The sequence below is a fragment of the Melospiza georgiana genome, chromosome 18, assembly GCF_028018845.1.
Source record: "Melospiza georgiana isolate bMelGeo1 chromosome 18, bMelGeo1.pri, whole genome shotgun sequence".
Classification (NCBI taxonomy): Eukaryota; Metazoa; Chordata; class Aves; order Passeriformes; family Passerellidae; genus Melospiza; species Melospiza georgiana.
In genome coordinates, this window is record NC_080447.1 from 11270150 (window position 1) to 11285224 (window position 15075).

The 15075-nt window shown below is 45.4% G+C and overlaps 1 protein-coding gene across 1 annotated transcript in view; it reads left to right on the forward strand.

Annotated features, from left to right (window-relative positions):
* Positions 1-15075, forward strand: part of BCR (BCR activator of RhoGEF and GTPase) — a 100095-nt gene that overhangs the window by 36247 nt on the left and 48773 nt on the right. The window contains exon 2 of the mRNA XM_058036674.1: positions 10445-10629. Coding sequence (XP_057892657.1) covers positions 10445-10629 — 185 coding nt within the window. The remainder of the gene's footprint in view (positions 1-10444; positions 10630-15075) is intronic.

Here is a 15075-nt window from a genome sequence, read left to right on the forward strand (position 1 = left end):
AAGCAGTGGAATTTGGGAATGAAAGTGTTAACAGCAGCAAGCAGCATCATTGGCTGTGTGTGCTCTGTATGTGACTGTCCATGCTGTACTGCTTAATCTTTTAAAATCTTACCCTGCTGTGCAGGCTGCTCACTGGGAGTCTGCTGTGCAGTGCTTGGGCTCAGCCTGGGTGTTGGCAGACCAAATCCTGCTCCCAGATAGCTGGGCCAGGATCATTCTTCTCCTGTGGGGTGTAAATGTAAATGTGTGTGTGTGTTTGTGTACAGACCCTCGGTGTGTGTTCTGTGGTTTTTAGCTCTGGACACAGAGCGTTTCCTTAACAAGCTTTTTCCACCTCAAGGGGAAGAGCTCTTGTGTGTGGGGTGTGAGACACACTCCCCTGAACTCTGTTTTATTTTGTGCCTTGCCTGGGGGTGAGGCTCCCTGTGGGCATCCTTGGCTCATCAGCTGCACCACAGCAACAGTGCAGAGGCTGCTCTGGGGCCTGCAGTGGACAGAGCTGGTTCCACAGGTAAGTGCCTCTCCTGCTTTGCCCTCTCCTGCACCAGCCAAGCTGAATTGAAGCTTCTGGGTGCCCTTGAAGAATGTGTGTGTGAGGCTGTCCCAGCTGTCCAGGCAGCCAGGCTCTGATCCTGCCTGGCTCTGTGTATCCCTGCCCATCCACAGCTCCCCTCCAAGTGCTGGGGAGCTGCAGGAGCTCAGTTCTTGGCCTTGGTGCAGAGTTACTGAGTGAGAGTGCTTTGGGACTGGCTGGGCATGAGAACACTCAGCCTGCTTTGGGAGCTGCTGTCTGAGCAGAGCTCTGCTTGGTGGGTATGGTCTGGGTACAGAACAGAGCTCCTGGGGGACACCATCCTCTGCACAGGTTTTGTCCTGCTTGGGACTGATGTGGCCCTGGTTTCCTTTGGCTGGAATTCGTTGGCATTTTAGTGCTTCCCCTTGGCATGTCTTCAAAATCCCTTGTTGGCTCGTTTGTGCTGTGGGATGGAAGGGCTTAATGAAGTGGTGGTGTAACACATCTGTGTTACCAAAATAAGCTCCCTCTTATCCCTTGGTTTAATAAAATCTGAACAGCAATGAATCAGGCAATGATGCTGAAGTGTAAACCAGCATTGCTGGTGTCTGATGAAGTGCACCACGAGCTCAGACTGAGAGGTCTTTCCCCTCATCTGCTTTTCAGCTTCTCAGAGAACTCTGGCACCACTGTGCTGCTTGTTCTTGAATTGTGTCTTTCTAAATTTATTCTTCATAATAATTGGAGGAGGACTTCACTTCTAAAAGCAGGTTCCACACAGAAGCACACAGTTTGTGAGAAAGGTGCTGTGGTATGTCAGCTGAGAACTCCCTAACCCAGAGCAGACCTTGACCTTCCTCTTAACCCAGTGGCTTCAAGGGGAAAGAGATGGGGAGAAGATTTTGTTTATTAATGCTGCTAGGAAGCTGTGTTCCACCTTCAGCATCTTTAATTAAAAGAAGTTCCTGTAACTACCTTGCCATGATTATGAATGACACAGAAGTGTTTTTTTCCCAGCCAGATGACAGGAAGGCACTGAGCTTGGGCAGCAGCTGTGTTCAGAAGGGTTGTCAGTGGTGTAGGCAGAACCATCTGCCTAGCAAGGCATTTAGCTTGGGCTGCTTTTCTAGGCCAAGATAGTAAATCAATAGCTTATTTTTCATAGTGTTACAAGTAAGATGTCAATGGGGAGATTTACAGTGTAAACAGGAAGAGGGAGCTACCTTGATTGGCTTCTTGGTGTCCCAGATGCATCAGTGAGAAAACAAAACAATATTGCACAAAAATAATGCCAAAGCAGCTCACCCTGAAAGGAGTTGAAGATCTAGAAACACAACAGTGCTCTTATCAGACATTTTACTGTTTCTTTTAAATAGACTTTAATGCCCCCCACTGCCTAGGGCTGACCCTCCCTTCCCTTCTCACAGAACTGTCAGCTCAGTTAAACTCTTGTTTGAACAGGCCCTTTCCTCTCCATATGCCAGGACTGATGGTCTGCTCTAGTTAAATACAGGAAAAGGTGGATATAGAATTGAGGAGGGGTTTTAAGAGATCATGGGGTGGGAATTGCTCCATTTTGTTTCAAATAATTTTATAATCTACTTCTCCGGAGATTCCTGTTGCCAAATGTTTGAAGTGATTGCAAAACTCTGAGACAATTGTCAAGAGCAAAACAGTAAATCTTATGCTGGTCATGGTTGGAATTTTTTTCCATTCACCTGGCAGGTGATAGAGCCCCCTGGGTGTGGGAGCAGCAGCCCTCCCAGTGCAGTCAGTACATGCAGTTTCCACTGGGCCTTTGTCACTGAGGGTTTTTCTAGAGCTGGAATGGAGGCTGTAGTGTGGGCACAGCAGTCGTGCTGACCTGAGCAGTCAGGTTTGCTGCACCCCACCTCTGTTCTGAGGCTGCTGCATTGTGTGCAGAGGAGCAGGGGAATGGAATAGGAACTGCTCTGCCTTATCAAATAACACTCTTTGCAGTTATTTTTACCTCAGCCAGCTCCTGCTGTGGTCTGCCATGGTCCCTGCAAATGTGATTTAGGGGACAGTGGGTGGTCATGGACAGGAACCTACACTGGGGAACTGCTTGAATCCTAAAACTTTACCCCTCAAAATGAAAACCCTGCTTTTGTTGGGAAATACTTTTGACTTCCAGGTTCTTCTCCTTACAGCTGTGCATGGTTCATGGTTGTTTACTTGTTTGGTTTTGCTCTTGGGGTTTTTTACCTTATTTTTCATGGAGACTTTTTCTCTCTTTCAGTCAGTTTGCACCTCTGACCTAGTCAATGCTAAACCTTTGGCACAAAGCCACAGGTTCCTCTGAATGTAGCTGCCTGTCCATGTATCTCTGTGCTGAAAAGTCTCTACATATGAACAACCAGGACTGAAATTTATTTCTGCCTGTTAGACTTGCAGTAAATGAGGACAGCTAAACTTGGTGCACAATCCTGAGCAAGGAATGGAAAACTGCAGAGGTGTTCCAGGGTGCTTTGGGGTTTCCTTTGCCAAGGACATCCAGTGGCCTGACTGCCAACATGAACTGAACATGGAAACCTTTCCAGCTTGCCTGAGAAAACAGAACAGGAGAGCAATCTAAAGGCATAGAAGCTGTAAGGACAGAGATTCATTTTCTGCTCTCTCTAAGGCAAAACTTGAGGTCTAATCAGTGTTATGGGGTGTGATGTTGTGCCATTATCACTCAGTGTTAAACAGGAGGAACAGTGAAAAAAGAGAAGAGGTAGCAGGAGTTTCACTGCCTTGGGCCCTGCACGGTGGTGTTCAGGCTCTCTCCTTGGCTGGGGGGTACCTGTGTAATGCAGCCTTGACCAAATCTCTGTCTTTACCTGTTGGCAAGGTATTTGCAGCCAGTCATGCTGGGCACATCCCCTGTTCATGTATGTGTGTATTTGCTGTTTGGGGCTCCAAATGGGGACATTAAACCTTGTAAGTGCCTCTAAGGACGTGCAGCAGCCCCTGGGACATCCATGGGACATACAGACACTGTCAGCTGGCAGAGACAGGCTCAATCACTGCTCTCTGCAGTGGCAGTGGGTGTAACTTTGTCTGCTAATGTCAGTCACACCCCACTGCTTGTAGTATATCCTCGAATTTACAAATGCCTGTGGAGACACCCTGTATTTGAAAGGCCACATCCAAACGTGTAACCTGTTCTCCTCCTAATCACAGCTGTGGTTATCAGTGGGACTCCCCTGGCTGGTTTGTGGTGCACTGCTTGTGCTCCCTCCCAGTATTTCAGCTGGACTGGAGCTGCTCTGAGTGTCAGATGTCTTGGAGAGGTGGGAATTCACAGCTCTGCTGCTGCTGGCCTGCTGTGCCCTAGTGCAGGCCTGGCTGGGTGTGAGCTGGGGGCGATTCCTCAGCCTGCAGCACTCCAGGGCTGCTGACTGCATTGTCAGGAGTGGAGATGAGCAGCAGGGAAGTTGTGCTGGCACAAGGGAGATCCTTGGAATTTGCATGCTGCAGAGCTGTCGTGTCTGGACCCTGCTGGATAATCAGGTTAGCTTCCTGGATTTCTCTAATGACTCTCAGGAGCTGTAGTGAGCAGCTGCCTCTGTCCTGTGGGAGGGAGGATGCCTTGGGTTTCCCTGAGGTGCAGAATGGCCTCAGTAGTCCCAGCTTTCACATAATGGATCATGGAACCTCTCTGCATGGGCATTAGATCTGCATGGGTGTTTAATCTGTCCCCACAAATACACCAGTGAGAGCAAATGCAACATGTTTTACTAACAGACTGCTGCAAACAGATCAGACCTGTCCTCTAGTCTCTGCATGAACTCTTCATGGAATATATGGGCAGATTAAAGAACTCTGATCTTCTTTTTTAGATGTTTAATGATCTGGGTTTGACACACCTAAAAGATTAAAAGTGGACTGCAGTTAATTCATCTCCTAAAGACTTAAAGGCGCTGTCTGCTATGGGGATAAAGCTCATCTGTGGTAGAGACAGAAGTTTCTTGGAGGCTGGTTAACATCCATGGCCTGGGATCCCCCCGGGGGAGGGAGGGAGGAGAGAACCACCAGCTGTCCTGCTGCTTCCATATGCCAGGTACATTGCTTTCTCCTCCTTCCATCTCAGAAATGAGATGCAGTTTGCAATCTGTACATGCACATACACACTTGACTCATATGTGAGTCTCACCCTTCCTTAGCAGGTATTGAAATATTGTGTAAAATTCACAAGTGACAGGTCTTGTTCCTGCAGCCTCTCCACATGGTTGAGAGATGACTTACTGGAATGAGAGAGCAGAGGATGCAAACCTGAAATGCATGTTGGTGATTGCGGGAAAATTTTGGATTCCTTTTTTACATCCTGCACAAGCTGCAGTTGTCATTCTAGTGTGCAGCAATGCATTTAGCACCTCCCTTCCTGGGGTGCTGTTTCCCTTTTGTTGCGTTCCTGGAGAGGCTTTCCCATCTCCTGCAGAGGGGACAGTGCAGCCTGGGTGCAGCTGCCTGTTCAGCTCTGGCTTTGAGCCCTGCCTGTTTCCTGGGTGAGCTGGGCTGTGTTTCACTGCAGCCCATGCTCAGCTTGTTCAGCAGCGTGAGGGATCATCCCCTGGCCATTTTCAGTGAGGGAGTACCTGGTGAGAGTCTGGCAGCACTGATAGCTGCCTTCACTTCAGGTGCCTAAAGGAGAACATGGTCTGAGGCCATAGGCAGGCTTGGAGCTGACTCGGGATGCTTTTGTCTTTGATTTTACCTCGTACTGAAGAATGAGTTTACAAATTAATGGGAACTTTATCTTGCTAAATGAATTGGTTTTGTACATGAGGGGGGCTCCAGGGTTCACTGAACATCCTTTCATGTGGGTGTACTGTCTTTATGTAGAGAAGAGATGGAAAGGATGAAGAAAATGGTTTGTTTTGAATCTGTTTAGCATCCTAGCAGAGCCTTTTCTTCTTCCATACCAGAAAAAAAAAAAAAAAAAAGTTGTAGGGATTTGACATGGCAAACATATCTGTTCTTTTTCTTTTGAATTTGATCTTTGTGTCCTGGGGGACAGGCTCCTGGTATAGGTAAACACCATAATTATAATTTGTGGATCTCAGTTTTGTGTGAAATTGTACATATTGAGTGTGCTGTTTCCTGGGTTTGGAGATGATGATTCAGGATATGTCAAAGAAATAAGCAAGATGTTTAGCTTTCCATAGCTTGGTTATTATATCTTTTAGAGAATGGTGCTGTATTTATTCTCCAGGCAGCTGCATTCCCAGCCATGCACACTGATGTGCTCCGACAGGCTCAGCACTGGGCCTCAGTCCCTGATCCTGCTCCAAGTGGCCTGGCCAGCACTGAGAAATAAAGTGACATGTTTCTGTATTGTTTATCACCAAGCAAACAGTGATATGCAAAAGCTGGAGCTAAGGTTGGAAGGCACATTAGTGACTTAAAGGTTACAAAGGAAAAATAAAAATAGGGTGTTGCATTCTGGTAACTTATCCCTAAAGCAGCCACGTGTAAATCCCAGGAACTGACTGAGCTGCAGCCTGAAGGAAAATGAAGCAGTGTTCTGCTAATATGTTCTTCAGTTGCAGGAGAAGCTTTTAAGTGTACCAAGCCCATATTTGCTGTGTGTGTATCCTTCCAGTTTGGATTTCTGAGCCATGAACTAGATCACAGAGCTGATCCAGCTTAGAAGGGAAGCGTCAAAGATATTTTTCTTTGAGCTGGCTGAGTTCTTTATCTGGACCACAGGCATCTGTGGGGTTGCAGAACTGAGGGGATAAGAGGGGAAAGGGCAGTGAAGTGGTTTATGGCTTGGTGGGGGAAACCTAAAACCCCATTGCTGCCAAGACAATGCATTGTCAAGCTATGGCCTCACACATTCCCTGGCACAGAAACACAGGGGTGCAAACTGCCTTAGCTCTGCTCTGCTCTGCAGCTGTGGGATGTTTTTGGAGTGAGTGCAGACATTACAAACTTGTGCTAGCCGTGGTGCCATTCACAAAGAAGCCACAGTGATGTGGGGCTTTGGCAGGATGTGCAGCTCCCTTCCCCCTCCAGGATTCTAGGTATTTACTTAGGCAGGCAGGTCTGAGCTGCTGTGGCTTCACTGCTCTTTTAGCAGGATTAGCTGGAGCACAGCTCGCTTGGAATCTTCTCTGCATGCTGCTTAAGCCTCTCAAGCAGCCATGGATGTTTGCTGCTGTGAAAATATGACACGTGCATTTCAACCATTGTGTGCCTCTGGATTAGATGCAGATAATCTTTCTTTTTACTTCGAAGTTAATTTCTTTTACCCTTCCTGCTTCCACATTAGGTCTATGATTTCATATTTCCAAAGAATGAATGTGGCACCCAGCAGGAAGGGTGTGGGCAACAGGGCAAGGGAGCAGTGTTGCTGTGCTCTCTCTGAGTGCCAGTGGATTTGTAACTGTAAATTTGTTAGATTCTTCCTTACCCCCAGCCAGGTGAAATTTGAAGCAGTGAGGGAAGGAAGCAGTTTAGAAGAGGGGAGGCACAAAGTCACAGAGGAAAGGAATATTGTATTTGAGTAAAACAAAAGAAAATGAAAATGGGACAGATATAAAAACAAGATGAGAGGATGGCAGCAGTAACTGAGGAGGGAAATGCTAGAAGAGGTTCATATAAGCTGAACAAGGCCAGGCTGTTGCTGTCAGAAGCAAAGGTGGAAGTAGATGCTCGAGTGGGTTTTTGCAGAATGGGTGAATTAATGATGAGCCTGTGTAGCCCCAGGTGGTTCTCAGCCCATTGTGCTGGAGCTGTGAGAGAATGTCAGAGGCCAGGGGTGCACACAGCTCCTGCTGTGTGCTCAGGGCTCAGTGCTGTCACAGCTGCTGCTCTTCTCTGTGGGACGAGATCTCTTTCAGGTTGGCCAGAGGAGGAGGAAGGGCTGTGCCTGGTGCTGAGGTGAGGAGCAGAGCACACGTGGAGCTGTGTCCTCAGTGGCTCTCGGGTGCTCTCTCAGCACTCTGTGTTGGAGCCCATCACTCTTGTTTACTGCCCTTTTTCTTGATAGTAACTCTGGGCCTGGCTGGCCCTAAAATGAGAATAGGAACCCTCTTAATGCTCGCCTTGACAGAGACACTGGCTGAGAAACCAAGTGCTCTTGGTCCCGTGTGCTGCCTCCACTTGGCCCCAGAGCAGGTGAGCTCCTGGCTCTGCTCTGGCCCTTTGCTCCCAGGTGGGGGCTGAGCAGGCTGGGCTTTGTGCTGGGCTGGGGAGATGTGAATAACCCAGTTTCCCTGGCAACAGCGGCTCTTTCATCACAGAGAGACAGGACTACCTCTGTTCCTGGGGCTCAGGCTTGTGTAGTGTGTCTGGCTATGGCAGCACTTGGCTTTTCTGGGAAAAATGGCAAATAAAAGCAAGAAGGTCTTGCTGCCTTTGAGATAATTAAAATCTCCATAGGTAGATTGCTGCATTCAGCAATAATAGAAAGAAGAAGGATTATAACTACTTCTAAGCTTTTTAATGTGTGAAGAATCCCTTGAGGATAGAGAAATAAAGTTTTAAATTCTGTGTGGGGCTTTGTGAGCAGATCTCATAGCAGTCTGTGACACTGATAGATTTGTGAGATGACTTATTTTCTTTTTTATGGCTAGGGAGACAAAGTGATTCAAAGGTAGACTGAATCTTGTTGCAAAACTAGGAATAAATATCCCTCTGAGCTGATCCTCCACCTGGCATTTCCTCCAATTTCAGGTAAAGGTTTTCCTGTGCAGCAGGAGACAGAACACATTATGGGAGGTAGAAGCGTGGAGCTGGTTTTTAGCTGGAGAAAATGAGTTAAGTGGAAATACTGTTATTCACTGCAAGCCTTTCTGCTAATGTATTTCAGTCTGCATTTACTCCCCCACTAACAAAAGTGGAGCAAACTATTCATTTTGAGAGTGAGCACTGGGAATGAAAAAAATATTCCTGCCTTAATTTCCACAGAGTGACTTGGTCTTGTTACTGCAGGAGTGCAGGGAAATGGGTTTGGATAAGAAGAGTTTGAAGAAACTTCTGCAGGAAAAAGGAACTCTGCCTTGAGTGGGCTGGAGGCCAGCAGGAGTGCCCAGTACTGATGTTCCTCCTTGGATAACACCCAGTTGTCAGTGGTATATCACAGATTTCTTGGGTTACAAAGTTCCTGGTTTAAGCAACTCCCATTCAAGCTGCTGTTTAGCAAATCAACTTGTGTGGTGTTTTCTGAATGGTTGTGGGCTCTGCAAACCTCTAACATCTAGACTAAAGTTCCTTCCAGAGAGCAGGTACCCCCTTCCCTCTTGCTGCTGTGATTGTGCACAGTCTAACAAGTTTTTTGAGGAGCTCTGAGAGCTTGAGCACAAGGTAATAACTCGAGCAGGTGGGTGACATAAAACTCACTGAGTTTGTTAAAATAACATTGCCACAGTCCTTCAGCAGCCTCAAGGCCTTGTACCAGGCTGTTACTTAGCTGGGTGGCATTTGGTACAAGCTGAGACAGAGGCTCACATCCACAGTGAGTTTATTGTTGGGCTTTCAGTATATTGTTTGTGTAAATTCCCAGACCAGCTCTCCCCCCTGAAAAAGCCACATAGATCAAGTTTTATTCTGTTCCCCATAAAGTTCACATCTTTTACTGAAATGAGTCATGCTTTAACTGAGTTTACTGTGAGGGAGGAAAGTGGGCTTTAAAATGTTACTCCTCCACCCTGCCTTAGTGATGTATAACAGGATTATTAGTATGCTTGGCAGCAGCTGCTTATTATTTTAGCAGAACCTGGATATTTGTGAAAACAAGAAATCGCTTCTACTTGTGTTCAAGTGTAACTGTTTTTCCTTTTTTGATGGCTTTGTTTTCCATAAGGCTCACTGGCTTCTGTAAAGGCAGATCTAGCTTATCTCCTTGGGGTTGTTTTTCAGTTTGGGGAGAAGGGTGGCATTCTGTGAAGAAGAGGAGGAGCACCTCTGGCATTTTGTGGGCAGTGGCCTGTGCATGGCTGTCACTGTCACACACAGGACACTGCTGGGCACTGACAGGTGAAAGTGCTTCAAATGCCCATGGAGGTCATGGTGTGGTGTCACTGTGTAGACACCAGATTTGGCTCCTCTGTGAATATTTCTTTGTGCAGAGAGATGAAAAGCTTTTTAACTTATGGCAGAAGAGCTGCTGTGCGTCCTTGTTACGGATTTTTGCAGGAGCAGTGTCTGTACACAGCAACTAAAGATGCCATAAGCAGTTGTGCTACTCATTTTTCCTGCAGAAGTTCATTGCTGTCTCATGCAGTCATGGTTGGCTTGACTCCTCATACCACCATCCTTTTCTGCTTGTGTTTTGGATGGGTTGTTTTAGGGTTTTTTGGGGGAGGGGAGATGGGATCTATAGAAGGGAACAGTGTGGTGGTTTGTTAGTTTAAGGGGTTAAGCTCAAAACAGAAGGAGGGGCAGCCAACAGAAGAGGATCTTTTAGGATCTTATTTTTGTCAGTAGGTTGGTTCACTTGACGTATAGGACCTTTCTTTCTGACTCTTGTTGTTGATGAGAGGTATGGAGAGAGTTACAGTTACAGTTCTCCCCTGAGTTAGGGGAGAACCGAGTTAGGTATTACCTATTTTACCTAAACTGGCAGGGGCATCATCTGCTCTTGATTGGCAGAAAACCCAGAGTCTGTTACCCAGGAACTTCCTAAACCCAGACTGGTGACTTCTATGGAGCCGGCAAAATCATTTATTTTGACGTCAATGCTTTTGAAGGAAGATGGGAGGGAATGAGCTGTAATTAAATGACAACTAATGCAAGAAAGAACTTTGCTTTTTAGGACGTAGAAAAGTGAAATGAACTTTTGGTGACAACGTGAATTCAATGATATTTGCTCCTCTCCTTGATGAGTGTTTGGTGTCCTGATGAGCAATGCCAGGGTCTGTGTGGCCGTGCCCTGGCCGTGCAGGCTGAGCAGAGCCCCGCTGTGTTTGTGTTTTGCAGATGCCCCGTTCGGGGGGACCCCGCCGGGCTACGCCTTTGACGCGGAGCGCGCGGAGGAGCAGCGGCGGCACCATGACATGATGCCCTTCATCGACGACTCGCCCTCCTCCTCGCCGCACCTCAGCTCCAAGAGCCGCGGCAGCCGGGACACGCTGTCCTCGGGCTCCCTGGAATCCACCAAATCTGTGAGTCCCTCCTGCCTCCCTGCACCATTGCTGGGGTGCTTGGGCTTGGTGGGGACAGACAGGGGCTGCCAGTGCTGTGGGACGTTGTCACCTGTTGTCACCTTACTGCAAAAGTTCCATGCTGTTGTCTCCTATCACAAAAGTTTCACACTTTCTTGGTGTTTCTCATGGGCAGCTCCTCAGAGCACTGACTCTTCAAAGTAACCGACTCCAGTTCCTTTCTCACCCACCCACCCCACTCTGTTATAGCATCTTCTTCTCATTGCTTACAGCTGTGGCCTGGTAAAGTCAGGCTGTTCCTAATCTTTGGTAATTGGCCCAGCTGCAACTCCTTAGGGCTAAGATTACTTTCTACACTATCTTTATTTTCTTATATTATATCCCCCTACAGTCACCATGATATTTTCTGAAAATTCCTCTTTGCCCAGGATTTTCTCCTGGCAAGCTGAGAAGCCTCAGAGAGGACTGAAAACAATAATTATCTGATTGCTGCTCCTGTGTTTGCTGCTTTGGAATGTGGCTTGGACATTGATTACCAACAGGTGAATGTTTGATTGGTTCCATGTGAACTGTTTTAACTTGATGGCCAATTACAGCCAGCTGTGTCAGACTCTGAGTCAGTCATGGGTTTTTATTATTCATTCTTGTTAAGCCTTCTGATGTATCCTTTCTCTTTCTTTAGTGTAGTTTTAATATAGCATAATATAATATAGTATAGTATAGTATAATATCATATCAGCCTTCTGAGAACTTGGAGTCAGATTCTCATCTCTCACCTCATCCTGGGACCCTCACAAACACCACAGGACATCACCCAACACGATACAGCACTGCCTGGTGTTGGACATTGTACATTTTAGCTGATCTTAGGCCTAACTTCAGGGCTCAATGTTGTGTGTGGCACTCACATCCTCTGAAAAAATCCCTTTGCCCAGGATTTTTCTCCTGGGAAGCTGAGAAGCCTCAGAGAAAAAGGAAAACAATTCTTATCTCATTTGCTTCTCCTGTGTTTTGCTCATGTGGAATGTGTTTGGAGATTGTTTACCCACAGGTGATTGTTCCATTGGATTCTGCTGTGAGTTGTTTTGTCTCTTTGGCCAATCAGGGCCAAGTTGTGTCGGGACTCTGGAAAGAGTCAGGAGTCTTCATTATTAGCTTTTTAGCATTCAGTAAGTATCCTTTCTGTATTCTTAGTATAGTATAGTATTCTTTAATATAATTTAGTATAATAAAGTAATAAATTGGCCTTCTGAGAACATGGAGTCAGATGCATCATTCCTGCCTTTGTCAGGGCTTCCCTGCAAATACAGTAGTTGTGTATATGATTTTTGATCCCTTTGTGCATTTTAGTGGAGAGAATTGGTGACTAATTGCAGTTGAGAGGGTCTCCACATTGCAGATATTTTGGAAAGGAGGCTGTGGAATGAAGCACATTCATACACCTCTGCATGTGAGTTGTCATTGCCTTTCACGAGGAAAATAAAAGTTATTTTCAGGTAGGTTAAGGGTTTTGATCAAGCAGGTTTTGATCTGGAAGATCTATTTCCTTCACCCTGTGGAAATGGAATAAAAAGAATTAAAAGTGCCAGCTCTGAAATGGTGACTTGGTTGGGAGATGGCCGCTGCTTGTACTGGTTTGATATTGACTAAATAGCTGTCTATATCATCAATTATCATTGATAAAAATGCAGCAGGGACTGCCTTGCCTGACCTGTGGCTTAGCATGGCCCTTCAGCCTACCTTGCTTTGGTTTTGTTTCAGGTTCAGTAGCATGGCTATAGCTTGGAACTTCAGCAAAATTTCTATTTTTGGTTTTACAATATTCTTGGGAGTGGGACATCTGCATGCCTTGGTAAAGAACTCTTGGCTCTGCTGTCTTCCCAGTCCAAAATGTTTTAGTTTCAGCTTGGATTTGTCTCTTTGCCTTTCAACCTTTTGTTTCTTTTTATCCTTTTGCAATAGGTTGCAGAACACTTGAGTCCCAAGTTACTTTTTCCTGAATGTTTTTGTCATTTTCAAACTTTTGGGTTCCCCAAATCATTCATAAAGATGTTCAATAGCACAAAGACAACAGTCACTTCCTTCCTGCAGTACTTCAAAGAAAATGTGCCAAACAATCTTGAATTCCGACATTGAAAATGACACTTTGAAATCTCTCATCCAAGTGTTTTAACTTATGTGTTGCCTTTATATTGTTCCTTCCTGTTAATTAAGATATCATGGAAGATAATTATGGCTATTTTAGAGATATCAGTGTATGTGTAAATCAACACCATCATCATTATCAGGCAGTTTTATTTATCTTGCATCAAAAGGAGAGTCTGAGAAGTGCCACCAGCCATCATTATACACATCCTCCTGCTCTCTGTTGGTTACTGTCACAGTTCTTCTTCCAGCATGAATTCTGGGCTAAGAATCCTTCCTGATACAGTGTCCTTGTTCTTATTTATAAAATTCATTGAAAGGATCTCTTAAAGCATTATCAAGTAGATATATTGTTGGTGTTTGCTTAATTTTATTTGACTGTAAAGTGTAGAATCTAGTTAGCTGCTTTAGTGTATTCATTTTGAGATGCTTTCTTATCTTTCAAAATGAGAATTCATGTGATATGTAAGAGACTTTTGAGTGAAGAAATTATCATTAGTAAATTCAAAAAGCTCCAAAACCATTTTAATATTGGCTTGAGATTTTCAGGTTATGTTTCTCATGATGAAGGAAAAATCACTGTGTGACTACACATGGCTGAGAGTTATCTTCAAAGAACCAGTTATGACAGTGCCTGTGACTGGAGGCCTGGAGGAGACACTGCCTAAGAGTTAATCTTTTTCTTTATTTGCTTGAATATTGCCTCATAAGCATTTAACAGCAGTTAATTTAAAAATTACTTTAGTAATGCTTGAAGGCTGCTTCTTGAAAAATAATTTTTAACGTAAATTGCTGCGTTATTTTCTCTGACTATAAAAAGATGTTCCATGGCTTCCAAAAGATAGAGGTGTCCTGATACAGATTGGACTTCTAATCATGAACCTCAGCTGCTTCACTTGATCCTGTCTGTAATCAATCCACAGGTGACAGTCCCTGGGCAGTCCATGACAAGCAGAAAGAGATAAATTTATACCCAGGTATTTCCCAGGCAAGTTAAGCTTTCAGCCATCATGAGCTGTGAGATGGCTTTTGCTGAGCTGTTTTCAGCTATAGTGGAAAAGACATCAGGAACAAAGTTAAGTGTCAAACACACTGCTGAGCCCAGCACATAACATGTGTTGGACCAGGAGTACCAGGACATGTCTCTTCCATTTTCTTTTGTACTAAACTTGATTAGCAGAAAACATGTTCTGTTTAGATGTGTTTGCTTTTAAAATTGTCTTCTTGCCCTTTTACTTTTAACTGAGGTGCCTGCAGTTACTTCTGAAAATTTCAGATTATCTTTATGGCCAGAGTCTGGAAGTGAAGTCCACAATGCATGCACTACATACACCATGGCACAACATTAAGGATGTAAAGTTAAGAACTCTTGAATCATTATGATAACTTTGAATTACTCAATTGTCCCATCTCTCCTGTGGGCTCCTGCACTGTGCAGTGGATACAGTGAATATTTCATCTCCAGAGCTGCACCTTACAGGACTGGGTACAACAGTGCTGGTTTCCATTAAGTCCAGATACAGCTGGAATGCCACCCAGGTCTTAATTGTCCTGGGAGATAAGAGGGTGGTATGTGCACTAACCACAGGGAATCAGGGCAGACAGGTTATGGGAGAAGCATCTGCTAATTTTGGGTGCTTAATGTGAGATGTGTAATGTTGTGCAAAACAGGGTTCTGACTTTTAACACAGCTTTATTCTCATTAAAGTAAAATTCCTTTCATTTCACTTTGCAACCAAGAGTTAACTGCACTTCAGTCAGACACCCAGAAAATGGAAAACGTAGCAAACTGATGTTTTAAATTTAATTTTTATAAATATAAATCTAAGTAGTTCACTTATCATCACCCAGGCATTGCAGCATTCTGCTGTGATGTTTATCTGCCTCATCCATGAGGCCTCTTGGGGACTGCCTTTTTGCTAACTGAATATTGAGGGCATTTTGCTTTGACTTATTTTATGGGCTTGCTCTGGGCTTTGTGCTTTTCTGCCAGGAGTTTGTCTGAGTTCTTGCACCTCCCTAGAGCAGCTTGGCCCGTGCCTGGGTAGCACATCAGGGCTCACCTGCTCTGTCCAGCCCCCATGGGGGCAGTGCAGGGTGCCAGCAGCAGGGTCTCTTGCTGGAAGGGAATGAAGGGAAACCTCCTGGGCTGCTTGGGAGGGAGCTCCCTGCTCTTCCCTAGTGTGTAGGGCAGCACACTCCCAGCACTTTCTATTCCAAGAACTGAGGGTTGCAGCTGACTTCCAGAGCTTTGTGGTGTTTACTTTGCACCTGGGCAGGGTTTTCTACTCCCTCCTACCA